At 38.5% G+C, this 26,190-nt stretch overlaps 1 protein-coding gene across 11 annotated transcripts in view; it reads left to right on the top strand.

Moving 5' to 3' along the window:
• Positions 1-26,190, top strand: part of USP40 (ubiquitin specific peptidase 40) — an 82,440-nt gene that overhangs the window by 29,663 nt on the left and 26,587 nt on the right. For 8 of the 11 annotated variants that reach the window (XR_011463762.1, XR_011463759.1, XR_011463761.1 and 5 more), the window contains 11 exons: positions 1,067-1,367; positions 4,200-4,281; positions 6,573-6,744; positions 9,781-9,865; positions 10,678-10,748; positions 11,438-11,757; positions 14,418-14,541; positions 15,879-15,936; positions 21,468-21,521; positions 22,290-22,378; positions 23,659-23,745. Coding sequence is in view for 6 of the 11 variants with exons in the window: in XM_070368508.1 (XP_070224609.1) it covers positions 1,067-1,367; positions 4,200-4,281; positions 6,573-6,744; positions 9,781-9,865; positions 10,678-10,748; positions 11,438-11,757; positions 14,418-14,541; positions 15,879-15,936; positions 21,468-21,521; positions 22,290-22,378; positions 23,659-23,745 (1,443 nt within the window). In the remaining 5 variants the exon portion in view is untranslated. Of the gene's footprint in view, positions 1-1,066; positions 1,368-4,199; positions 4,282-5,929; positions 6,172-6,572; positions 6,745-9,780; positions 9,866-10,677; positions 10,749-11,437; positions 11,758-14,417; positions 14,542-15,878; positions 15,937-21,467; positions 21,522-22,289; positions 22,379-23,658; positions 23,746-26,190 lie in introns of those variants that run through there. The other 3 variants (XM_070368510.1, XM_070368511.1, XM_070368514.1) reach the window with 3 other exon arrangements.

Raw genomic sequence — 26,190 nt, 5'->3', positions numbered from 1 at the left:
TAATCAGTGGGGTTATTCTAAAAATAAAATTCTCTGCCATTACTGGAACTAGACTACAGTGAAGTTTGAAGTTTAAAATAGTTAATCTTCAACTATCGAACAAAGAAAAAAATTGCTATATGGAAAGTATTCATTACTGAAACTATATTACTATCTGTTATATATAGTGTTAACAGTATTACCTCTGGGTCATCTGTTTGATCAGAGTATGGATTGTTACAAATTCTTCCTTTCCAAGAGAAAAATGAGAAAATCACCTTTCTCTGTTGTTCAATGAGCTAAGAAAATGTTCCATATGCCCCCAAGTGATTTTCTGTGTGAAGTAGTTTGTGCTGAGAGAAAAGGAAGAGATACAGGCCATGTAGAAATTAGGGAATGAGAGAAGAGTGGAGTAGGGGTGGAAAGGTGGGATAGGCTGGGGAAGAAAAATTTTTTTCTTCCTAATCCTTTAGCTGGAGGAATTTGAGCATCTTTGGGATTATGACTTAACCTTCAATGTTTTGATTTCTTGAGCTAGCCTGTCAGCTTCCAGGAAAGACAATACTTAATTTAGTTCATGTAAGCCTGTAATTATGACTATATCCCATAGTTTTGTCAGGATTATCTTCTATGATGCTTCATTGTGTAATTTCCTTTGTTTTGTGCTTTGTTTGGATTGCTTTAAACATTTTGAAAGTCTTTATTCTATGTAATCTGTTTCAGTAAAGACTTTTTAAAACAGCATTAAAACAGTTATTGAGATATAATTAAAACATGTTTAAGATTGTGTCATCACAGGGCATGTGCTGAGAGGCTAGGGCCTAGGGGTAGGAATGTGCAAAAAAAAAAAAAAAACAATAAAAAAGATTGTGTCATGGCAGCTTTCTCCCTGGATATAGCTATTAGACTGTTCAACAGAAAGCACTCTGATTTTTATTAAATGTTTTATTATGGCCCAAATGAAATTTTTTTCCCTCTTAAACTGGCCAGGCCAAAAAGTTGACATACACAGAAAGGAAAATTTTTTTAATCATGTCAATGAAAATTTTTTTTGTTAACCTAATGTTTGTTTTTTGTTTCTGTACAGTTTTTGCAGGTTCATTCTCAGATATTTCTGCTCAGTTCAGATGAAAGTACAGTTCGTCTGTTGAAGGATTCTTCTCTCCAGGCTGAGTCTGATATCCAAAGAAATGATCAACGACTTTTCAAGACACTTACTTCAGAATCCTTAACATTAAATGATAGACCCTCCTGTCCCCACTGGTTTGATATAAATGATTCCACAGTCCAACCAATCAAGGAAAGGGATATTGAACAGCAATTTCAAGGAAAAGAAAGTGCCTACATGCTGTTTTATCGAAAATCCCAGTTACAGAGACCCCCTGAAGGTATGGCAAGATAAATGTCCCTATTTGTTTAAGTTGATGACTATAGAAGATAAATATTGAGTGCTATTTGAAGTTTTGCCCTTTTAGAAGAAGGTTTACTCTTGGATATTTTAAAATATTTTCAAGTTAACTAGAACTATACAAGAAAGACGACATTTTGTCATTTTTAAAAGATGATATGTTTCTGTTTTTTTTCACCAGGTGATAATATGAAGCCATAGTTAGATTTTCACAATGGCATTTCCTTGGGTCACATCATGTTTTCTTGTTGTGTGAGCAGGGCAGACACAATTGTTCTCCATTCAGGCTTGTCTCTGCAGTTCGGGCGTGTGTTGTCATTGGGTTGCAAGTGGCCTTGGTCTTATTTTCATGTGTTCCCTTTTATTTTCTTTTTTCCTTTACCTCAAGGTAATAAGTCTTTAAGCAGTTGAAGTATCTCTGAAGCCCGCTTTGCTGAATCTTCTAAGAGAACTCATACCATGGTGGAAGTTAAACACTGAGATCCACAATGATAAATTTTAGAGCTTAAGCTACTAACATTAATTAGTCTGTAAGAATTTTTTTAAATCACTTCCCAGAATTTATGCAAAAGTGAAAAATTCTAACTAAGAAAGCTGTTTAGATTGAAACATATCTATGATTACAGATGAGGATACTGTGATCATTTTTATAAAGAATAAGAATAAAGTAGTTACTGATTTGCAATGAATCAAAGGAAATTAACTCTCTGGACCTGAAACAGTAATAATTATATAATGGTTCTATTGACCAGAAAGGTTTTTTTTCCCTGAGGGGAAAAAAATATGGTAATTATTCTGATAAAAAATATTGAAGAAAAATTAAATTCACAATTGTAGAAATATATATCAGTTTTTTCAGATGACATGTTTTTTTCACTGAATTGAACTTCAGTGTGTACATAATTAGAATATGTACTAAGTGACAATTTTCCAATTAGCTTAGGACTTAAATAAAGATCCAGACAAAATCTTGATGGTTTTTTAGGGGGTTGAAGGGATGGAACTTGGCAAAATGCTTCTAAAGTTCACCTCAAAAGATAAATTAATGAAAACTGAAGAGAAAATGCTAAAGGAAAATTTACTGTATCAGTGTAAACATATTTATAATGTTGTAGTAATTAAGACAATGTAGCACTAATGCAGAGGTAGACAGATCATTGAGCAATAAGCCCAGAAGCTGATCTAAGTATTTTTAGGATGTTAATCCATGAAAAGGTAGCCTTTCAGATAAATAGGGGGAAAATGAATTACTCTGCAAATACAACTGGGAAGTTGGTTAGTTGCTAATCACTTAAATTAACAGTTAGTACAAGTGATTATATTTATCCCTTTCATGAAATTATACTTCCTTTAATGTTTATGTAAAAAAGAAGCCTTCAAATGTAGGTATTTTTCTGATCTTAAGATAGAAAAGACCTTCCTTAGCTTGAAAGCAACAAAAAAAATGAAGGAAAAGTGATGCAAACCTTAACTGTGTATGTGTGTTAGTCACTTAGTTGTGACTAACGGTTGTGACACTTCATGATCCCTTGGACTATAGCCTGCCAGACTCCTCTGGCCATGGAATTCTCCAGGCAAGAATACTGGAGTGGGTAACCATTCCCTTCTCCAGGGGATCTTCCCAACCTAGGGATTGAACCTGGTCTTCTGAATTGCAGGCAAACTCTTTACCATCTGAGCTGCCAGGGAAGCCCACATAAACCCTATTACACAATGCCAAAAGGCAAATGACAAGCTGATGGAAAACAGAAACATATATGACAGATTTATTTTCCCTGTCTGTAGAGTGCTCTTACATTTATTCCATTGTGCTCAGTAGTAAATTGGAAAAAGGATATAAATAATGTACAAAAGAAGAAATAAGAACAACCAATAAACTGCCAAAAAAGATCTATCTAGCCCATAACCAAAAAACATGAATCATAACAGCAGTGAGTGACATTTTTCCTCCCAAATCAAGTATTTCTATTAATCTGGTTCTCAACAATTAGCACTCCCTCTACATTTGGTAGGTATATAAAGTAATACAACTGGTTTGGTTGTATGTATTTAAAAACCTTAAGCCAATAATCGTACGGATTTGTTTTGAAATAATCAGAGCTGTGTATAAATTTTTAGTTCAAAGATACTCGTTACCCCTGTTACTTTGTAGTAATGACTAAACTGGACATCACCCGAATGTCCAACAGAAATGGATTAATTAAGCTATTTATAGGATGGGCTACCATGCAGTCATTTAAAGCTTTGGAAAAATATTCACAGTGTATTAAATGAAAAAGCAAGTTATGTGTTTGTTGACTGTAATCTCAGTTGCTTTAAATAGGTGTGTGTGGGGGGTGTGTGTGTGTGTGTGTGTGTACAGACACACTGTATAGAATAAACATCAGAAGTATATATAGATCCTCAAAAAAAAGAAGTATATAGATCACATTTTAGCAGTATTCCCTAGGAGGATGATTATAGGTAATATTTATTTCTTTTACATTAAAAAACATCATTTCTAGAACTTTTATTTATAATGATCATTTGGTATCAGGAAGAAAATAGCACATGTTCTTTTTAAAAGGTATATTTAAAAAGAGTTGAAGGAATGGAATTCTCTAGCTTGGCTTAAAGAACTGTTTACCTTTTTTATGTTTTAATATTTTCAATTTATAGATGGGGAAACTAAGATCCAGAGAAAATTTGTATTCACGCAAATTGTGGAAGCTTTCCTAGCTCCCATCACGGTCCTTTATAGTTTTCCATACTTCCTTTTCAGCAACCAGATTTTATTTAGTCAGCACAAGTTAATGAAAAGTTTTGTTCACAGCTCGAGCTAACCCACGATACAAGGTTCCACGTCATTTGCTGAGTGAAATGGATGCAGCTAACATTGAACTACAAATAAAAAGGTAACTTTAAGTTACTTTTAGAATTTGAATGGTTTTTCTGGGGAGCAAAGACCTAATTGAGGTCTTAAGTATTCAGTAATAAAAATAAAAGAAGGAAAAAAGTCAACTATTTAATGCCAATGTCTTGTTATTAGCTGCTGAATTTTAATGCTGAGAGTATCTTTTACTTTGAAATTACTCTTATCTGTGAGAATGATGAAATAATGACACTTAAATGGCCATTGTTAAGTAGGGATCAAAGTCTAAGAAAACTAGAGAAATCTGAGCACTCCATTGTACTGAATGAGTTATTTCCTTGGCACAGACAAGAGTCTGTCATGAAAACTCCCCCTCATGTGTAAGTAGTTGTGGAGAACTGGCCTGTAGTGACAGCGTTGCAGGAAGGGGGACCCCTTCCAGGGCCTGAAGCTGGGCTCTTGTCTAACACTCAGAAATGAATTGTCCAAGGAGACACATGTGCTGACAAAGCAAGAGATTTTATTGGGAAAGGGCACCCGGGTGGAGAGCAGCAGTAGGGTAAGGGAACCCAGGAGAACTGCTCTGCCGTGTGGCTCGCAGTCTCGGGTTTTATGGTGATGGGATTAGTTTCCGGGTGGTCTTTGGCCAATCATTCTAATTCAGGGTCTTTCCTGGTGGCGCACGCATCGCTCAGCCAAGATGAATGCTGGCGAGAGGGATTCTGGGAAGTGGACAGACACGTGGCATCTCCTTTCCGCCTTTCCCGAACTCTTCTGGTTGGTGGTGGCTTATTAGTTCCTATTCCTTATCAGGACCTCCTGTCATAAAACAACTCATGCAAATGGTTACCATGGTGCCTGGCCAGGGTGGGCAGTTTTGATCAGTGTGCTTCCCTTAACAACGACACACCAGAGACAGGCAAAGGGAGGAAATGTGGGGTCTGCAGACTGTTGGGCTTAATGTCAGTCTTGGGCGAAAACTTACAATGGATTATTAAATGGATGATTTGTGAGAACTTGTTGATCTCAACATTTTTCTTTTGAGGTCTAACCTTGGATCGTGAAGAACTGGTTTTTTATTTGTTTTCTGGGTTGGTGGGTCCATAGGGTACTGGATTAGGGAAATGGATGTTCCTACAGTCTCCTTATAGACTCAAGGGGCTGCATACATAGCAGGTATGTGTTCAACATTTTTATCATTGATTTGAAGCTGAGAAAAAATAAATTGACTGAATAGCAAATTAAGATCAAAGGAAATAAATCTCAACAAAAATCAAGGCACTAAAAAATATAAAAATTTACCAGAGTCAAATATCTGAAGTGTGAAAAATAACCAACCTCCATGGTGGTGTGGATTAGCAGTTAGTACTAAAAACAGGAACAGCCCAGGGGGTTTTTAGTCAGCCAGCACTAAGCTTTATACTGTGTTCATCAAAAGCTAATGTGTCTTTGACCACATTCACAGAACTGTGCCTGAGGTACCTGAGTCATCTAGCTCTCCATTGGCTGAGCTCTGGAGTGTTTTTGGTGCAGTGCCTCACAGAAGCTCCATGGATTCAGAAATGTAGCAGATGCCAGGCTGCTGCTGAGGACATATGACCTGGAGAGAGTAGACTCCAGGGATCATGAGGCTGACTTCAGATAGTTTATGGGAGGGTCTGTGAGGTCTAGTGGAAGGAAGGAGGAAAATAGAAATTGTAACCCCTTCATGGATCACAGCCTTGTCGTGGCGAAGGGGCTTGCGTAACTCAATGAAACTATGAGCCATGCCGTGCAGGGCCACCCAAGACGGACGGGTCATGGTGGAGAGTTCTGACGAAACGTGGTCCACTGGAGGAGGAAATGGCAAACCACTCCAGTACTCTTGCCACAGGAACCCCATGAACAGTGTGAAAAGGCAAAAGGATATGACACTGCAGGACACGCTCCCCAGGTCAGAAGGTGTCCAGTATGCTACTGGGGAAGAGTGGCGGACGATTGCTAATACCAGAAGGAATGCAGCAGGCAGGCCATAGCACTTACCACGGTTTAGGAGCATGTTTCCAGCATTTTGCTCGTAATGATAATCTCAGCATTCGAAGATTTCAAGTCTCAATATTTGTTCAGAGTAACACTGCACAGCGTACATTAAAACTATTTTCTTTGGAATTCACGGTGGCAGAGCTATTGAGAAACTGAAATGTGACCTCTTGGAGCACGGAAGAAAAGAATGTTAATTATAATTACTTAAGTGGAGAACTTCTTTATGTTGTAAATCAGATATTTTTGGTTTGAGATAAAACAGTATCTTTTATAAAAACATGGCATTTATGTGTTTCTTATGCCTCTTTAAAGGGCAGAATGTGATTCTACAAACAATACTATTGAGTTGCATCTCCACCTCGGCCCCCATTATCATTTCTTCAATGGGGCTCTGCACCCAGTAGTGTCTCAAACAGAAAGCATGTGGGATTTGACCTTTGATAAAAGGAAAACTTTAGGAGATCTTCGACAATCAATATTTCAGGTAATTTAGCCTCACTTCCTCTTAACAGACATTAAGGTCCATCTCAAGCTGGATTTTCCTTTTTAAACTTCTGTTTAGGATTCAGCTATTTATTTTTCACAGCAGCTTAGGAAAATCCTACATCTGCCACTTGCGTGGAGGGATGGCCCAAATGTCTCCCCTCACTTGTCTGTGTTTTTAAAGAGCTCTTCTTCACAGTCAAGACTCAAAGGGTCCTGTCAGCACGTTTTCAGAGAAGAAGCAAGCCTGGTGTATTTAATTTGGGGGAGAGAAAGCGTATAAGGTTGTCTGTCAGGGAAAATAAATGAAAGAATTGCTTTTTAAAAGGAGTAAAAAGATAGATAATTATGTTGCCTAAAACCAAGAGCCACTAAACAAATAAAAGCAACTAACTTTTCTTGCTTTCATTGTGGAATAACATTTATTAACAAGATTTATAAGGGAAGGAAAATGTCTCCTGAAACAAACATGGTTATAATAATGGTCTGCCAATAATTTATCCAGTTGTATTTTAATGACAACAGCAGTAGTGCTCTTTATTTTGCTTACAGTGCTTTCGTATAAATTGTATCATTTGATTCTTCAACTTCAGGAGGACAAGATAGCCCCATTTTAAAGATGAGGAAGTTGTGACTTAAAGAGATGTAATGGCTTGCCCAGGGTCAGACATTAGTTAGCAGTAGAACTCGGACTCCAGCCCTGGTTTCCCTACTGTTTCTTTTTCTTAATTTTACTTTACCCCACACTACATCCTGTCAAGGAAAAGAGCAATAGAAAATGGAAGCACTCCCCCATAGAAATAAATGAATTTTCTGAAAAACTGTATCATTTATCAAAATTACTAGCTTTCTTCTGAGTTCCCCCTTGTACAAAGAAAAGCAGGCGTTTTATTCTTTAACTTTAGTTGCTTTGAATGATATTTTAATACAGGATCAAGATTTCTAAAGTCGTCTAATACTTGTGAACTTTTCCATTAAAAGTTTATTTCTGAGCCAGTCCTGACAGTGTTGATGTAGGTAGACTTGGGTAGACCCCGCTTAGGGTAGCGCTTCAAGGGGAGAAGGCCTTGGTCACTGCCATGACGTTTGTGCCTTTTGGTGTTTTGACGTGTGCATCCCGTCCTTAGGGCTTGCCGGGTGGCGCAGTGGTAAGAGCCCACTGCCATCGCAGGAGGTGCAGGTGGCACTAGTCCACCCAGGGCGGGAGGGCCCCGGAGAAGGAGGGGCAGCCGCTCCAGTGGTGTTTAATTAGCTCATTGTAACTGGAGGGTAATTAAAATGTCGTGGTGGGTTTTGCCATACATCGACATGAATCAGCCGTGGGTGCACATGCATCCCACCATCCTGAGCGCCCCTCCCACCTCTCTCCCCATCCCATCCCTCTGGGTTGTCCCAGCGCACCGACTTTGTGTGCCCTGCTTCATGCATCAAACTTGCACCAGTCATCTGTTTTACGTACGGTAATATACATGTTTCAATGCTATTCTCTCTAATCATCCCACCCTCGCCTTCTCCCACAGAGTCCAAAAGACTGTTCTTTACATCTGTGTCTCTTGCTGCCTTGCATATAGGATCATCATTACCATCTTTCTGGTTTATTTCACTCTGTATAATAGGCTCCAGTTTCATCTACCTCATTAGAACTGACTCAAATGTGTTCTTGTTTATAGCTGAGTAGTATTCCACTGTGTATATGGACCACAGCTTCCTTATCTATTTGTCTGCCGATGGACTTCTAGGTTGCTTCCATGTCCTAGCTATTGTAAACAGTGCTACAGTGAACACTGGGGTACATGTGTCTCTTTCAGTTCTGGTTTCCTCAGTGTGTATGCACAGCAGTGGGATTGCTGGGTCATATGGCAGTTCTATTTCCAGATGTTTAAGGAATCTCCACACTGTTCTCCATAGTGGCTGTACCAGTTTGCATTCCCACCAGCAGTGTAAGAGGGTTCCCTTTTCTCCACACCCTGTCCAGCATTTATTGTTTGTAGACTTTTTGATGGCAGCCATTCTGACCAATGTGAAATGATACTTCATTGTGGTTTTGATTTGCATTTCTCTAATAATGCCACTCCAGTATTCTTGCCTGGGAAATCCCATGGACAGAGGAGCCTGGCAGGCTACAGTCCTTGGGGTCACAAAGAGTTAGATGTGACTGAGTATGTACTGTACACCCGCACACACTCTATTACCTTAGAATTAACCCACAGGCAGGAGTCTGTGTGACTGACACAGTTAAGTAATCATGTGTAAGTATGAAGTTTCTTTTTATTATTATTATTATTTGTTTATTAGTCTGGGCCAGGTCTTAGTTACAGCATGCAACCTCTTGGCTGTGGCATGTAGAATCTAGTTCCCTGATCAGGGATCAAACCTGGACCCTCTGCATTGGGAGTGCAGAGTCTTTGCCACTGAACCACCAGGGAAGTCCCTGAGATTTCTTTTTAAGAGAACTGTCTTGTAATACTGTGGAGAGAGGCTGAATAGGACTGACCTTTATGAGTGATGCTGTTTTGGTGAGGTTGCCACAGTCCTTAGACTCCTAGAGCTAGAAACTTAAAAAATCCCTGCTAATCTATTGAATAAAGTGGTAGTGCCACTTTTTAAATTTACGAAGGGAGACATTCCTTTCAAGAAGCAACAATGTTCACGTGTGCTGCTTCTCCCTGAATAGGGCTGATTAAACACCTAATTTTTGTTCTTTGGGACCAGGATTCCTGGGCTGGCACACAGATGAGCCTTCTGATAAAAGTGGTCTTCCAGTAAATTAAGTAGAAATGGATGTTGTTGAGAAGGTCACTGTGCTCTTTGTGTATGTCAAGGTTCTTTCATCGTTAATGGATGTGAGATTAACTGGATTTGACTAAGTTCACGATGAAAAATACCTTCTTCCCCCATTTTTGATGCTGGGTGGGCATTGTCGTATTCGTTTGTATCAGCTACATAAATTGGCACAGTGCTCTTCCTTATTTAATCTGGAAAACTAATCTCTGTGTTATTTTTCATTGTCTTCTTTTCTTTCATTCATATTCCGCAGCTGTTAGAATTTTGGGAAGGAGATATGGTTCTTAGTGTTGCAAAGTTTGTACCAGCAGGACTTCATGTTTGCCAGACACTTAATGGTAAGATAAATATTAAGACACAGCAACTTATTTTGTATATTTGCATTTTTTGTGGGGCTCATATGATTTTCTACTCTTGGCCAGTTTCCCTCTGCCTATTACTTTTCTTAGCACCTAAACAAAAATTTTAAAGCTTTGGAAATTTTTTTTATATTACCGCAAACTTCTGAGCAAAATGGCTTGAAACTATTTAAATATTTAATACAGCTTGGTTTTTTTACACAGTTCTCAACTTCAGATTTGGTAACAAGACAAAAGTACTTTAAGAGCTTAAAAGTACTTCCTTTAAATAATAACAAAACATTAATAGCAGTAACACCAGTAACATTTATCTTGGACTCATGGAGCCAAAGACTAAGACAAGTGTTTGTATAAATTCTCACTTGATTTCACAAAATTCTTTTATCCCCATTTCATAAATGAGAAAACTGAGCATAGAGGCTTGAAGTCCACAAGGACGTGCAGCTAATTAGTGGTGGGGTGAGGACCATGTGACGTGTGAGTCTTCTCTGTGCTCACAGTCTCAAGTACAGCTGACCTTTTATATTGATTCTTTTTTCCTGCTATCATGCCCACAAAATTTTTGGGGAACATGCTTGCATAAAATGAAAATGAGAAAAAAAAAGTAAAAGCCTGATGGAAGGAATAAAGATAAAAATAATATCAGTATAATAGCCATAATTCCTTTTTCTTAATTTTCCTTAATGAGAATGCTTTTTCAGACAGATGTTTGTATCTCCGCTCTGTCTTTAAATACTTTTTTCTTTTTGAGGATCATAAGAACAGTTTCACTGACAATCTCATCTTCCTAGGAGATGACCTGGCACTGTGTGAAATTGAAATCACTGACGGAGAAGACATCTTTGTATGGAATGGGGTAGAGGTAAAAAAGTGTTGAAGAAATGTCCTGAGAGTTTTGGATATGTTTTAAGTTATTATGATAAAATTTTATTCAGCATATGTGACAGCACATATATTAGAAAACTGCTGAATGTCCAATAAATTCTAAGTTCAATCCGTGCTGGTGATATGTTCAGGGATAGTTGTAGAGCATCTCCATGGGGCCAGGCTGTGTTGAAGCTAGACACAGAGGTGAGTAATCCATCTCTGTCCTTCAGGCACAAGGTGTAAGTCACTGCACTGAGCTCAGTGCCCAGGAGGGTCTGTCCAGGCTCGGGATGAGGACTCAGCAGGGCGGGACGCTATACTGAGTAGAGGTGGAGGTGACTAAGGGAGCACAGTCGAGAAAGGGGTGAGGGAGCATCTCACCCCTCCACAGACTGTCCTTGGTCCTCCTCATGTCTTTACCACCTCTGAGGACTCACATGTCTGTCTCCACTTGAGGTCTGTCTCCACTTGAGATCTGTCTCCTAAAAAGTAAACGATGGCTAAGAAAAAGCTTCAAAATCTAAAGTTGTGCTTCTGATACTTCAAAGAGATTTTGTGAAAACTTTATTTCACTTGAAAAAAAAAGATGAGAATTATTCTACAAACGTCTTTTACTGCATTACTATGTTGATTTAACTTTGCCCAATATGAACTGTACTAACGGTTGACTTGATATTGTTGTAGGTTGGTGGAATCCAGATTCCAACCGGTAGCGACTGTGAACCTCTGCTTTTAAATGTTCTTCATGTAGCAACAAGCAGTGAGGGAGAGGAGTGCCAGCAGTTGATAGAATCTCCACATGTCTTTCCATCTAATGCGGAAATAGGCACTGTATTCACAGCCCTAGCAATTCCAGAGGGAGTCATCTTAATCAACAACACTGAATCTAGAGGTGGAGAGAGCTGGATCACCATTCCCAAGGAAGACTTGAAAAAGACATTCAGAGAGCAAGGCCTCAGAAACGGAAGCTCAGTTTTAATCCAGGGCTCTAATAATGGTAACAGGTAACATGCTAAAGAGAGAGAATGCTTCTTAAAGTTATTTTAGTTACAGTGCTACCTCTTAGAACTCTAAAGCTTTATGTTAATAATGATAAGAGTTAAATGTTTCTTTTTATTCCTAGACATTGTGTTTTATAAATCATAAATAAGAATGTTCTTGGTTAGGCAACCTGGAAAAAAATGATATTATAATGTGATTTCTTTTTTTTTTAATTTGGTAAATGTGGTAACTAAATAATATAGGTATAGGCTAGATATAGTGTAGGTTAGTTGGCAATAAAGCAGAATCCTATCAAATAATTCTAATTAGTACTCATCATAAGACTGAGGGCACATTCTCACAAAGAAAGTTCCCAAAATTTTTCATGAGGAGGGTATTATGACTTGTCTGTCTTGTCACAAGAGTCTCAGAAGGCAGTTCAGTTTTTTGTTAGAATCTGTTTGCCATTCTCCAGCTGCCCAGGTAGGGCAATTATGTGGGGAGTTACACCCTCAATTCCTGTGAGTCACATTTGAAATTTAGAAGCACTTCCTCTCTTCATTTTTGTTACCCATGTCTGTGCCAGTACATTTCTATGATCACTGTATCATATACCGTAAGCCCCCCAGTTTCCATACATTGAAGGCTGTAGATTATGCCCAGTGGGTCAGTTTCCTGCTTTATCAGTGCTGTGAACGCACTTAGATTACAGGCTCTGTCTTATCATGTACTAGTGGCTGTGATTCAGAGAAGCAGGGCACTGTGACCTGTGCTTATTTTGTGTATACTTACCACTCTCTTTGTAACAAGTGTTTTCCAGACACTTATGTGCCCACCTTGTTTAATTTAAACTTCTATTCTGTATTTCTTTTTAGAAAGCAATATATGTTTTTTAGGACTTGGGAAATACAGGGGGTGAAAACAGGAGCCCCAGAACAGCATCCCTGTACCATTCGTGCAGTGACCATCTCTGTCAGCTTTCTGAGCTAAAATAATTGGGGTTTTGTTTTGAAGGTTTTTTTTCTTTTAGTGTTTAAAAGAAACATAGTGACAATTTTGTAGATAAATAGTTAAATCCTGCTTTCCCCTCATGTTTGAAGTCTCTTTATACAGATCATTTCATGGCTGCTTAATAACCTATGTTGTGTTTCCCCACCTGTGCTCCTGTGTGAGGAGTGGGCAGGGACGAGGCCTCAGGGGCCAGCTGCCTGGCTTTGTTTTTTGCTTTATCACTTACTAGTAATGTAACTATGGGCAAGTTACATCATCTCTTTCTGCTCAGATTCTTCTTCTGTAAAATGAGCATAATAATTAGTACCAGCTTCATACACCTGTAAGGACTGAAGGAGGTAAGAGCTTACACGGGTCTGCATATAGCAAGTGCTAAATAGTTTAGTGAGCACCCTTGTCATTACCCAGTTTTCATTATTTGAAAGTGGTCTTCAGGGAGCATCTTTGTGCTTTAAGCTTTGCCACATTTAGGATTGCTGACTCAAGGTGGAGTCCCATTGTGGAATAACTGAAATGAAGTGTAGAATTGTGTTTTAGGTCTCTGCTGCTGCTGCTGCTAAGTCGCTTCAGTCGTGTCCGACTCTGTGCGACCCCATAAACGGCAGCTGACTAGGTTCCTCTGTCCCTGGGATTCTCCAGGCAAGAACTCTGGAGTGGGTTGCCATTTCCTTCTCCAATGCATGAAAGTGAAAGTGAAGTCACTCAGTTGTGCCCGACTCTTAGTGACCCCATGGACTGAAGCCTACCAGGCTCCTCCATCCATGGGATTTTCCAGGCAAGAGTACTGGAGTGGGGTGCCATTACCTTCTCCGAGTTCTCTGCTACATACTCCTAAAGAGGCCTTCTGCTGGCCCATTCAGTGCCTCTGTGAAAATTAGAAGTCATTCCTTCCTCAGGAACCTTTACTATTATCTGTAGGAAAATCTTGTTAGAACAAGATACTCCACTGCCATCTGCCATCATAATAGATTTTTAACCTCTGTGATAGAAATACAAACACACAGTGTGTATGGTGTGCGTGGTCTCCATTGGACACGGTGTGTTGGCCCAGTGTCAGTCTGCGCAGTGTGCGTGCTCTCCTGCTGGTAAGCTGCTTCTGGATTCTGTGGGTGAGCTTTTGGTGTGAAAGTGAAGTCGCTCAGTCTTATCCAACTCTTTGCCACCCCATGGACTGTAGCCCACCAGGCTCCTCCATCCATGGAATTTTCTAGGCAAGAGTACTGGAGTGGGTTGCCATTTCCTTCTCCAGGGAATCTTCCTGACCCAGAGATCGAACCCAGGTCTCACATATTGCAGGTAGATGCTTTACTGTCTGAGCCACCAGGGAATCCCTTTTTCAGGCTCCCTTAGTAATTATAGTACACACGTAGAAGTTAACAACTAATAGTTCAATTACAACAGTTCTCTTTGAAAAATGTGGCAACAAATTATTTGTATAAGGCAAAGAATATTTGGAATCATGAATATAGACTCTGTAGAATACTAACACTGCCCTAAAAAGATAGTCAACATTCAAAAGCCCAACTCAGTAGAACTTGGTCACCTTAATTAGCCACATTAAGTGGTAAATTTTGGAAGTGGTGCCTAAGGAAAAGCATGAATTTTCCAATCCTCTCTGATCCATAAAAGGACTGTGTGAACACACATTTTTAAAATGTCTTTTTACCTACAGTTTGTTGACAAAACAAGGGAAATGGATCGATACTGTGAATGAGATCAACTGGCTCCAAGTTAAAAATTTAAGCCAATTAGAATCTGAAGAGGAGCAAGTTAAAATATCAGCAACTCTTAACACAGTGAGTAGACTATAAGTGTGGCTGACAATTTTTTAGTTAATAGAATTTTGTTTAAAAAGTAGTACCCTAATCTTCTGGAACAAACATCTCTGTAAATTTATAAATCTTCAGAAGTCACCTTTTTATTTGTAACATTTGATTATTGCTTATTTACCTTTGTTAGCCTTTGACACGTGTCAAGAAATTGTGCCTTTTTTCCCCTCCAAAGCCTAGAATTAGAATGTGAGAATTACCTTTTTAATTAGTTCATGGAATCTTCTGACTTTGATAACTATGAAATGGTATTTTTAAGAGTTTTTTCTGTACTTTTTAAGCCAAGTATTTGTTTTGGTTTTATGTTCTTTGGTGTTTGGATTTTACAAAGTTCATCTTAAAATTGCTCTACAGTATACTCTGCTCTATATAAAGCCAGTTGCTCTTAAAAAGGATTTTTCTTCATTTTTTTCCCATTTAAGACTGTTATACTGGTTTCCTTAAACAGAATTTCAGAAAACATCTTTTTACATTTGTGTAGTCTCTAAGATTTTTTTTCTGTAACTTCATTTTGAAAACTTAGAATGTTTTCTTTTATATAAAATTATAGTTTCTCAAGGTGCATTAATATTTGTTTGCACAGTAGTGGGGATAATATAAGGTCAGTACCACATAGCTCAAGAGACCTACCTCCTTGACCCTGAGCAGGAGGCTGATGCAGTCCTTGGTTACTGCAGGCTCTGCTCTGTCTTGGCACAGCAGAAGTGGTGGTGGGACAAGCTGGGAGAGGGGCACTGGTGGGAAAGTAGAGTCTATGATTATCTTTATCCCTAAATTTCCGCAATTTTGTGCCCTAGAGGCAATTAGCCTAAATTTTTTTAAAAAGAAAAAAAGTCTAAAATAAGATAATTTACATAGAAATTTTAAATAGTACTCTTGGATTAGAACATTTTTATATAGTTAATGCTTATTGGCCCTAAATTCATCATTCTTGACATAAAAAATTATGATTGTCTACAGTGTCTTTTGTTTGCTATCATCAGAAAGGTGAGTTGTTTTTCAATTTTTTTGCCTTTTGCTACTATTATGTCTTTAGTTTTCTAAAGTTTTCTGTAGGAGGCTTTTTCTGTTCCAGTTATTATCAATTTGGTAAAAACTTAACCAAGATCTAAGTTTTTCCCTTTGACTTTATGGGAGAATTTCAGGGAAGGGAGTAACTTTTTTTCAAGTGTGCAAAAATTGTCAAATGTCAGGTAATTAGTAACTCAGATAATCTGCATATGCACACACTGATAATCTTCATTTTCCCTTCCTCCCATTGTTTTTAACTTATACACAGTCATTAGTTTATTTCTCTATTTTAGGTGGTGTTTGATATTCGAATTAAAGCCATAAAGGAATTAAAATTATTGAAGGAACTAGGTAATCATTTATGTTTGCTTTTGGTTTAATTTAGTTTTGTTTTGATTTTTAATTGAAAAAATATGGGAGAGTATTTATACAAAAAATATGATTTAGGGAAAACTCATGCATCTACCACCCAAAATGGACAAATGTCAACATCTTGCCATGTTTGTTTTTCCTTCAGATATGACCTGAAGGAAAAGCCCTGTTGTTCTCCTCAGCCCTAACCCTCCCTCTCTCCTTCCCTCCCTCCCCAATTGCAATCAGTATATCTGATCTGGGTGTGTATCTAGTTTCTGAATCCACATTGTACTATATATATTACACTCCATACATATATGTATGTGTACATTATATTTTTACATTTATATGTATTCTATCATAATGAATATAACATTCTGCAAATTCACTGTTTACTTGGTGTTAGGTATTCTTTTACAACTTTATTGAGGTATAATTTATATATGATAAAACATCCATTTTAAGTGTAATTCAGTGATTATTAGTAAATGTATAAAGTTGTACAACCATCACAGCAATCCAGTTTTAGAACATTTCTATCACTCCCAAAAAGATCATTCATCTCCAGGTCCCTAACAGCCATTCATCTACTTAATGTCCCTTTAGACTTGCTTTTCTGGACATTTCATGTAAATGGAAGCATATAATATATAGTCTTTTGTGACTAGCTTCTTTCACTTACATTATTTTTGAGATTCATCCATGATTTAGCAGATTCAATAATTTGTTCGTTTTCTTGCTGACTAGTATTCCATTGTATGGATATATCACATTTTGTTGGTTCATTACCAGTAGCTGGATATTTGGATTGTTTCCACTTCAGGGATTTTATGAATAACTCTGCTGTAAAGATTGTGTCTTTGTGTAGTCAAACGTTTTCTGTTCTCCTGGGTAGATGTACAGAATTGGAATTTCTGGATCATATGGCAGAACTGTGTTTAACTTTATAAGAAACTGCCATACTGTTTTCCAGAGTGGCTGAGTCATTTACACACCCACTGGCAATGTATCAGGGTTGCAGCTTCTTCATATCCTTGCCAGTATTTAGAATTCTTTTTTTTTTTTTTTTTTGGCTGCTTTGTGTGGCTTTCAGAATCTCTATTCCCTGAGAAGTGAACGAGCTACACTATTTGATTTCAAGACTTACTCCCTAACTATAGAAATCAACAAGTGTGTATTATCATGAGAGTGGATACATAGAGCAGAGGTCAGCAAGCTATGGCCTGCAACCTGTTATTCCCATGAGTTAAGAATAGTTTTCACATTTTTAACGGGATCTTTTAAGAATATGTAACAGAGATCATATGTCGAAATGTTCTAAAGTGTTTTCAATGGAACTACACTGAAATAGCTAGAAACAGATGCAAACACATTTAGTTGACTCTCAACAAACGTGCCAAGGTATTTCCATGGGGTATTTCAGCGTACAGTGCTGCACCAGTTGGATATCCATAAATGCAAAAATAAGCCTCCAACTTTGCCTTCAGTGCAGTCGCTCAGTCGTGTGTGACTCTTTGTGACCCCATGGACTGCAGCACGCCAGGCCTCCCTGTCCATCACCAACTCCCAGAGCTCACTCAAACTCATGTCCATCGAGTCCAGCTTTGCCTTGCATCATGTAAAAAATGAACTCACATCATTTAAATTTTAAAAACTAAAACTAAAATTTTGGGGAGAAAACATAGAAAATCTTTGTTACTTTTACCATAAGGAAGAGATTTTTTTTTTAAAGATAGGACTCAGAAAGTACAAATCAGGAAGGAGAAAGCAAATTAGACTACTGCAAAATTTAAAACTTCTTCAGAAGGCATTTGAAAAGGCAAGCCACAAACTGGGAGAAAAAATTTATAAAATATGGATTTGTCAATAGACCTGCATCCAGTATACATAAAAAAAAAAAAAAAACCTTATCACCTAATCAGAAGACAAACAGCTCAAATTGGGAAGCTGCTTTACAAAAGAAACTCTACCTGTGAACACGCAACAGGCACAGGAAAAGGTGCTCAGTATCATTAGCCAACAAACTGAAACCATAATGACACATCACTACACACGCAGAATGACGAAATTTTAAATCCTGAGAAAACCAAGTGATATCAAAGATGTGGAGCAACTGGAATCCCTTGCATTGCTTGTGGGAGCGTGAAATGATAGTCACTTTGGTAAAGAGTCAGTGTATTTCCTGTGAATTTAAACATTCATTTACCAGTTCTTCTGGATTTTCATCCAAGAAAAATTGAAATATAAATCTTGCAAATACTGTACATAAATGTTCATAACCCCAAACAGGAAACAATCCAGATGTTCACGAGCAGGTAAACAAATTCCAGACAAGGGGATACTATTCATCAATAAAAGAAGTGAACTACCGCCCCATGCAAAATGTGGGTGAATCTCAAAGACATCATGCCAGGCAAGAGAAGCTAGCATGAAAGAGTGGTTCTCTTAGGATTGCATTTAGAATGTGAAATTGTCAAAAAAAAAAAAAAAAAACCTAAGCTGGAGTTACAGAGTCAGATCAGGACTAGAAGATGGGGGTGTTGGCTACAGAGTGACATGAGGGCATTTGGGGGTGATGCAAATTTTACCTCAATTTGCTGGTGGTTTACTGAGTGTTTTTATCAAACTCTTTGAACTGTGCACATAAACTGGATGTGTTTTACTGTAAGTAAAGTATATCTCAATAAATTTGATTAAAAATATATGGCTTCTTAAGACGAATAGTTCATTGTCTTACCGTGTCACAGGCTCCCTTCCACTCTTCCTCCCCTCCAAACTGTTCTTTATACAGCAAGTGATCTCCTTAAACATAGGTGCGTCAGATCATGTCACCTCTGCTCAGAGCCCTTTGTTGTGCTCTTTGTATTTTGTAACGTGTCGCCTGTGGGCTCCTCGCCTACAGGAGCCTCCTCCTTCTGACCACTGCCTAACTCCCTCGCCCTCCCCTCATCTGCCATCACATCACACTCCACGCTCACTTTCTGGTTTTCCTGGTGCACAAGGTCTCTTCTACCCCTGCGACTTCTTCGTTCTGTAATCTCTTTGAACTCCATCCTCATTACTCTTCATCTGCTAACTTCAGTCTTTCCTTTGGTCTCCACATCGTCCCTGACTGCACAGCCTCAGTCTGTCTGCCTCATTCTAACACCTCGTCCTTTCCTTTGTGGTACTTACTCTGTAACTGCCTGTGTTTTGTGCAGTGAACGTCCCATCTCCTCCATTAGATGAGGCTCTTTGCAGGCAGAGTCCATAACTGATTTGCTTATTGTCAGTTTCTAGGACAGTGCCCAGCACATAGAAGACACATGGCATTTGTCAAAAGAAAATGAAAATTAAAAAAAAATAAAAACACCAGTGTTTTAAATGCATTTTTTAAATTGGAGAACTGTTTAACATGAGCTGTTTCAGTTATCAAGGAGATTGTATTAGAATTCTATGCTAGCTTTACATCACTGTAGTATAAGGGCTAGAACTCAGGAATCTCAAAGAGACTCTGCTCTGCTCAGATACAGTTAGACCTTCCAAGGCCCATGCCATTCGTGCCCTCTCAGAAGGCTCACTCCACTCCTTCAAATTCCCCAACTTCATATCCAACTTGGTAAGAATTCTGTTTGGAATTAAAACCTAGTGTCTTCCCACAAAGTGGGACTCTTCGCATCCTCAAAAACAGGGCACACTGGCCCTAATCCATTTACTAACTAAGCATAAAAATCACCTAACTTTTAAATCTAGGTAGTCTCTGCACAGTTCTGATATGGGTGAATTTCATTGTTTATCAGTTACCCAGCAGCATGGTTCAAATGTCAGCTGCCACCAGATACTGAGTCATCGCATTAAGTACAGACTTTGCTATAAGCTCATTAGTCTGCAGATTACTGTGAAGTAGCAATGGCAACCCACTCCAGTACTCTTGCCTGGAAAATCCATGGACGGAGGGGCCTGGTAGGCTGCAGTCCATGGGGTCACTAGGAGTCGGACACGACTGAGCGACTTCACTTTCACTTTTCACTTTCACGCATTGGAGAAGGAAATGGCAACCCACTCCAGTGTTCTTGCCTGGAGAATTCCAGGGATGGGGAGCCTGGTGGGCTGCCGTCTATGGGGTCGCACAGAGTCGGATACGACTGAAGCGACTTTGCAGCAGCAGCAGCAGCAGCATGTACACAGTTAAGAAAGGTCTGTCTAGTCAAAGCTGTGATTTTTCCAGTAGTGTTGAGAGTTGGACTATAAAGAACGCTGAGCACTGAAGAATTGATGCTTTTGAACTGTGGTGTTGGAGAAGACTCTTGAGAGTTCCTTGGATAGCAAGGAGATCCAACCAGTCCATTCTAAAGGAAATCAGTCCTGAATATTCATTGGAAGGACTGATGCTGAAGCTGAAACTCCAGTACTTTGGCCACCTGATAAGAAGAGCTGACTCATTTGAAAAGACCCTGATGCTGGAAAAGATTGAAGGCAGGAGAAGGGGATGACGGAGGATGAGATGGTTGGATGGCATCACCGACTCAATGGACATGAGTTTGAGTAAACTCCAGGAGTTGGTGATGGACAGGGAGGCCTGACATGCTGCAGTCCATGGGGTCGCAAAGAGTCGGACACAACTGAGCGACTGAAATGAACTGAACTGAGCTGTAATCAGTGACCACTCTTTAAAGCATGTCAGTAACTGGTCAGTACGCAGCTGCTGTTCATTTCACCACATGGACAGCAAAGTGTGTAGTTTATGGTCTCCTTTTCTCCCAGTGATAAAACCAGGTGATATTTTACCAAAAAAAAAAATAATAATAATAATTAGCCAACAACAGTGAAAGTGCAAGCAAGAAACAAATATATATGGAGCCAATTATTGTCATTCAAGAGACTCAAGGTCTGCAGCCAGAGGAGCCAGTGAGCATGAACTCACAGAAGTGAGGAAAGTGGTCATGATGAAAAGTTATGAAAATAATCCCAGAAGAACTGATGCCAGCACAAAACTTTATGTTAAAGGAGCTCTTGGAGATATTTCACGAAATTGAAACTACTAAGCATAAAATACTGGAAGCTGATCCAGACTTAGTATCACTCAGGGGCAAAGAAGATGCTCATCCTGTCCTTCGAGCTGTACGAGAAGAAAGCAGGCCCTGTTTAAGCGATTCTTGATCTGTTTTTTGCAAGGGAAACATTCTAGTTCTCCATGTCTGTAGTGTTTTAAATTGGAGTGTAAATATTAGTTTTACTATTTTTTTCATTTCAGTGTACACATATAACTGACAGTTTTAATGTTTTGACAGAAATTTTTAAAAGTCACAGTGTGATCGTAATTTTTCTAATTAAGATTTCTCTGCACAGTTTGACCTTGCACAAGGGTCCTTATGGTTCTGTGCTGCTGCGCAAAGGGAAGATTGCCTGTACGTGGTTTTTTGTTGCTGGGTTTTGTTTTTTTTTTTGTCTCTTGTTTGTGTTTTTCAACTTCTTGCTAATTAACACAGTAGAGTATCTTTTATTTTTTTGTTTGTTTGCTGCACTAACCAGCATCTTTTTATTTATAGCTGAGAACAGCTGTTTGAGGCCTATTGATAGAAATGGGAAACTGCTTTGTCCAGGTAAATCTTTTTGTTAGCCTTCAAAAGCTGGCACATAATCATGCCATCTATCTTTGTCAACATGTTTACTTTAAACAGTGACTTCTAATACCTAATATTCTGAAGGTACCTTTTATAAACTGGTTTATAAACCATACTGTCATCCAGGTGTCTTCCTTATGAATTACAGAAAGTCTTACCCCAAATTTCAGTCACCTCTGTTTTCTAAAGTAAAACATCTTTCTTCTTGATTAACTGATGCTCATTTTAGTCATGGTTTTGATCTAGTTACATCTTTCCAGGTTTATTATCAAAGTTTTTGTTTTGCTAATTTTATTGTGACACCAGTTATCATTGTAACCAGAGACTTGATTCTTAACCTCTGTAATGTATCTTGTCATTAGACTTAATTTACTCAAACTGTTCATGGTAGTCATCACAACAGCTTTAAACTTGAAAGAAGCTAATCCATCATTCATGAATCAATTCACAATATTACATAATCCTTGCAACCAACAGCTTTCTGGTTTTTGTTAAGTATGAATCTAGAACATTCATAGCTGCCTCTTACTTCTTAGCACTGTTGTACAGATAACAAGAATAATGTGTTCTAGAGTGAGAAAATCTGAAATCAAACAACTAGAATATATATAATCCTTTTGCATGGAGGACAACTCAGTTTTCTTCTTTAACATTCTTGATTTTCAAAGAAAGATTATCTCAGTGTATTCTTTTGCCCAAAGAGGTAGGAATTAGTAACATTTGCCACATTATCAAAATTCTTTATAGTGCCAGACAGATGCACTCTGAAGGAAGCAGGACTGAAGATGGGGAGTTCACTGGGACTGTGTCCTGGAAAAGCACCAACTTCTTCTCAGGTAAAAGGAGGTCACCCAACAGACCAAAACCCACCTTCCCATGATCGGAAGCCCTTAATTGCAAAATTCTTTCCTTAACTACGTAATACTGTTTTTCTTAAAAATTTTTCCTTTTCCTTAGATTATACCTTTTATCTGTAGGAATATATCCATATAGTTAGTTCTCTGTGTTTAAATCAAAAATGTTACATCAAAGTATATTCATAAAATTGTTTTCCTGTGAAAATTTTGTGGTTAAGGGGGATCTTTAAAGTTGAATGGCCTCTAGTTTCAACCACCATAATTCATAAAAATTCACCCCTTTCCTCCTACATTTTAATATCTGGGAGATTTAGTGCATCTCACAGTCAGTGGCTTCCTACAGCTCTAGCTGGTGCTGTGCTTGCTTTCTTAGTGGTACATAAAATAATAAGTAACAACGAGCAGTATTTTAGATTTAATGAAATACAGTGTACTGATTTTGAGTTTAATTACTGCCTTCCATAATAGACTCACAGCAGCTTTTTTCTTATCAGTGTTCATTTTATGTATAAAATACTATCAGACTGACCTTTGCCAGAAAGAAGCCCTGCCTACTTAATAAACTTTCATTACAGTCCAGAAGGCATAGTGATGTCCTTACTGTTAGGACTCTGTATCGGGGTAAGCTGAACTCATATATCAAGATCCCCCTGGCTCCTGGATCCCTGTAATGGAACTAATCCACTTCATTAGTTTCCCAACCACCCCCGACCCTTTAATTTGTTCTTCCCCAAACTCTAGCAAATAGTAGTACATGACAAGCTCAGAGAATGAGAAACATGACAAGTGAATTGCATTAGAAAGGAAAAATAAGGCTGTAAGAAACTGAACAGACGAGATCAGGTTTACATTTTTTTTGGGGGGTTTCTGGGAGTTGAAGTATATGGGGCCTCTGGACAGAAAATAAGATCACAAATTAAGGACTCGGAAAAAACACAGTTAATGCTTACAGTGTACAATAATTGCAAATCTCCTTGAGGAATGACTAAGAAAGAGATGGAGATCATAGTGGAATAAATATCCGTGAGAGATGTTTATTAGGAGTAAAAACATTGGTGATAAAGAATCTTACTTTTCTAGGCAGTCAAGATTATTGTTTAAATTATAACTTTACTCAACATAAGACTTGTTTTTACATAATTTGAGATTTTTATTAATGTTTTATGATCATTGGCCTTTCTCTTTTGGAAATAAATTATATATTTATAGAATTTTAAAATTCAAATTAAATTGTGTTTATACCTTTGTTTCAATCTTAGCTGTTCCTGTTTTTTGCTTTGGGGAGTGATGTTCACCCTGGGACAGAGATGGAGATCGTAGTAGAGGAAACAATATCTGTGAGGGATGTAAGTTATTTTACTTTGGGAGCCAGGGTCTGTGGGTGTTTGGGGTAGGCAGCAGTGGTAACCTGTATTAGGGTTTTGTGATCCTAAGGCTAGGGTTTACATAATACCCTTTAAAGAATTCTATGTACTCACTAAAGGAGTGCTTTGGTTGGCTTGAAAGTTGGTGAGCCGGCCGTGGTTTTAAAAATAAGATTATTTTTTTTCTTTTCTGACTACTGATAATACATGTTTATTGTAGAAATTTAGGATGTATAAAAATGGATTAAAAGAAAAAAATCAGAACTCCTCATTATCTCTTATCCCATTAATATTCACATTTTGGTATATTTCCTTCTGGTGATTTTACATTATGTATACACACATAATCTGACACACACAGATACGAATGTGTGTGTGTGTGTGTGTGTGTGTGTGTGTATGATAAAGCAAACAGTTACGTGGGTATCACTAAGAACAGGGACTTTCAGTATTGGAAAATGAACAGACAGATAACATCAATGTGGTTATAAATAAAGCCTGCACTCCTGAATTTTAATTAGAAGAGTCAGAATGAACCTGATGTATTTTTTCTTTAAAAAATTATTTTTCTATCACTGTCTCCTGAAACGGCTTATAGAAACAATGAACAACCTAGTAGTAGCAGGCCCCCCAGTACCCAGACTGTGATTGCTAAACACCATTTCCAGGAAGGACTAGGGCTTCTTGGAGTAATGGCTTGTCCTGCCGCTCGGTCAGGAAAGTGTGTGAGGTACCTGGAACTCTTACCACAGCAGAAGCAGTGAAGCTAGCAGAGACTTCTGAGATTAGCAAAGAGAGTCAGGAGCCAACCTGAAGATAAGCGAGTGAACCTCAGTGGGAATAATAATGAAATCTGATTCACACATACATAAAATCCATGAGTTCATAATGATCTTTAAAAATATGCTGTTCATTGCTAACTAGTGAATGCCAGGGAACCAAAAAGGAAAGAATCAAATATTTATCCTGTTTTTCTTTTGCAAACTTTACCTCACAATAACCAAATAGATAATGAGAAGATTTTTTTAAATAGACATATCCCAGCTAATAAAATGAAGAAGAAAATTTAAACTATCACCGTTTTTCAAGTCCTAATGAATTAATGGATCTAAGCCATGATCCTGAAAAACTGCTAACAGCCCCAAGAGTAACCCAGACATTTAGAGATTCAAAGCAATACCCATGCTCTTCTTGCCAAAACATAAAACAAAACTGGACCTGAGTCCAATCAACATCTGAGTACCAGTTTGTAAGAAGTTCAGGGGACAGAGAGACCTGTTAAATGCACCTCAGGCCAGCAGTCAGCACAGTTCCCAAGTGGAAAACTCTTCTTCAGGAAATCAGTAGCAGGGTTAAAGGAGACTTAGGAGAAATAGCAGGCAGGCACAATGTATAGAATTCATATGGCCTTGATTCAAACCACAGGAACTGAAATTTGAACATTGACAGGATATTCGTTATTTAGGAATTCTATATCATAATTATTTACCAGTTACGGTTTTTTAAAGAATCTTCATCTTTTAGGGATGAGTTCTGAATATCAATAAATGAAGTGATACCTGACATGTGCTTTAAAAAAGAATCTGGGGAGCTAGACAGGGAAATGGGGGGGTATTGACAAACAGGACGGGCCACAGCAGGAGCTGAGGCTGGAGATGGGTACCTGAGGGTTCATTTTACAGCCCTCTGCGTAAGTTTGAAATTTTCTGTGATTAAACATATTTTTAATAATATATATTTTTTACCCTTTGCTATATGCTGTAAGTATTTTCCCAGTTTTTCATTTGCCTGTTAACTTTAATGAGTTTTTTGCTGGGGGTGGCTAGCTTTAAAAACAGACTTGTTGCTGACTTACTGCCAGCATGAGGTTCTTATCACAAGAATTAGAGTCCCCGACACCCCTCCCTCCCCTGCTGTCGCCTTCACCTCTCATCCGAATGGTCTCCCTGACAGGGCTTGGACTTGTGCTAAATGATTGTAAGGAGAGGGGTATGGGCTAATTGTGGACTGGACGCTATCAAGAGTTAGGGGCAGTTTAGTATCTTATTTATGTTCATACGTTGTAAGTGTGAAGAGGGACTGGAGATATCGTTGGTGGAAAGGCAGCAGCTTCTCAGAGGAAAAGATGGTTAGTCCTTTGTGCCTGGGGTGTGACCTTGGGTAACTTCAGTGTTTTTTCATTTCGAAGAACGTGTATGTCTGTCTTTTGTCCTGAAACCATTGTAGGCAGACCCCTTCCCCGTGCCTACCCACTCCCCTCCCCAGAGCTGAAACTGCTGTATCAGGGCTGCCAAAGGCCCCCATGTTACTGTGTCTGGTGAGCAGGTCCCAGGCATCTGCTTACTTGCTCTTTCAGCAGCGGTAACATACTTAATGACATTTGTCATTTGCCTAGAGAAGACTGCAGCTCTGTAGGTTTTCATCCCG

The sequence above is a fragment of the Bos mutus genome, chromosome 3 (genome assembly GCF_027580195.1).
Source record: "Bos mutus isolate GX-2022 chromosome 3, NWIPB_WYAK_1.1, whole genome shotgun sequence".
NCBI classification, from domain to species: Eukaryota; Metazoa; Chordata; class Mammalia; order Artiodactyla; family Bovidae; genus Bos; species Bos mutus.
Note: the sequence above shows the minus strand (reverse complement) of the source record. Positions and strands in the feature narration are given on the sequence as shown.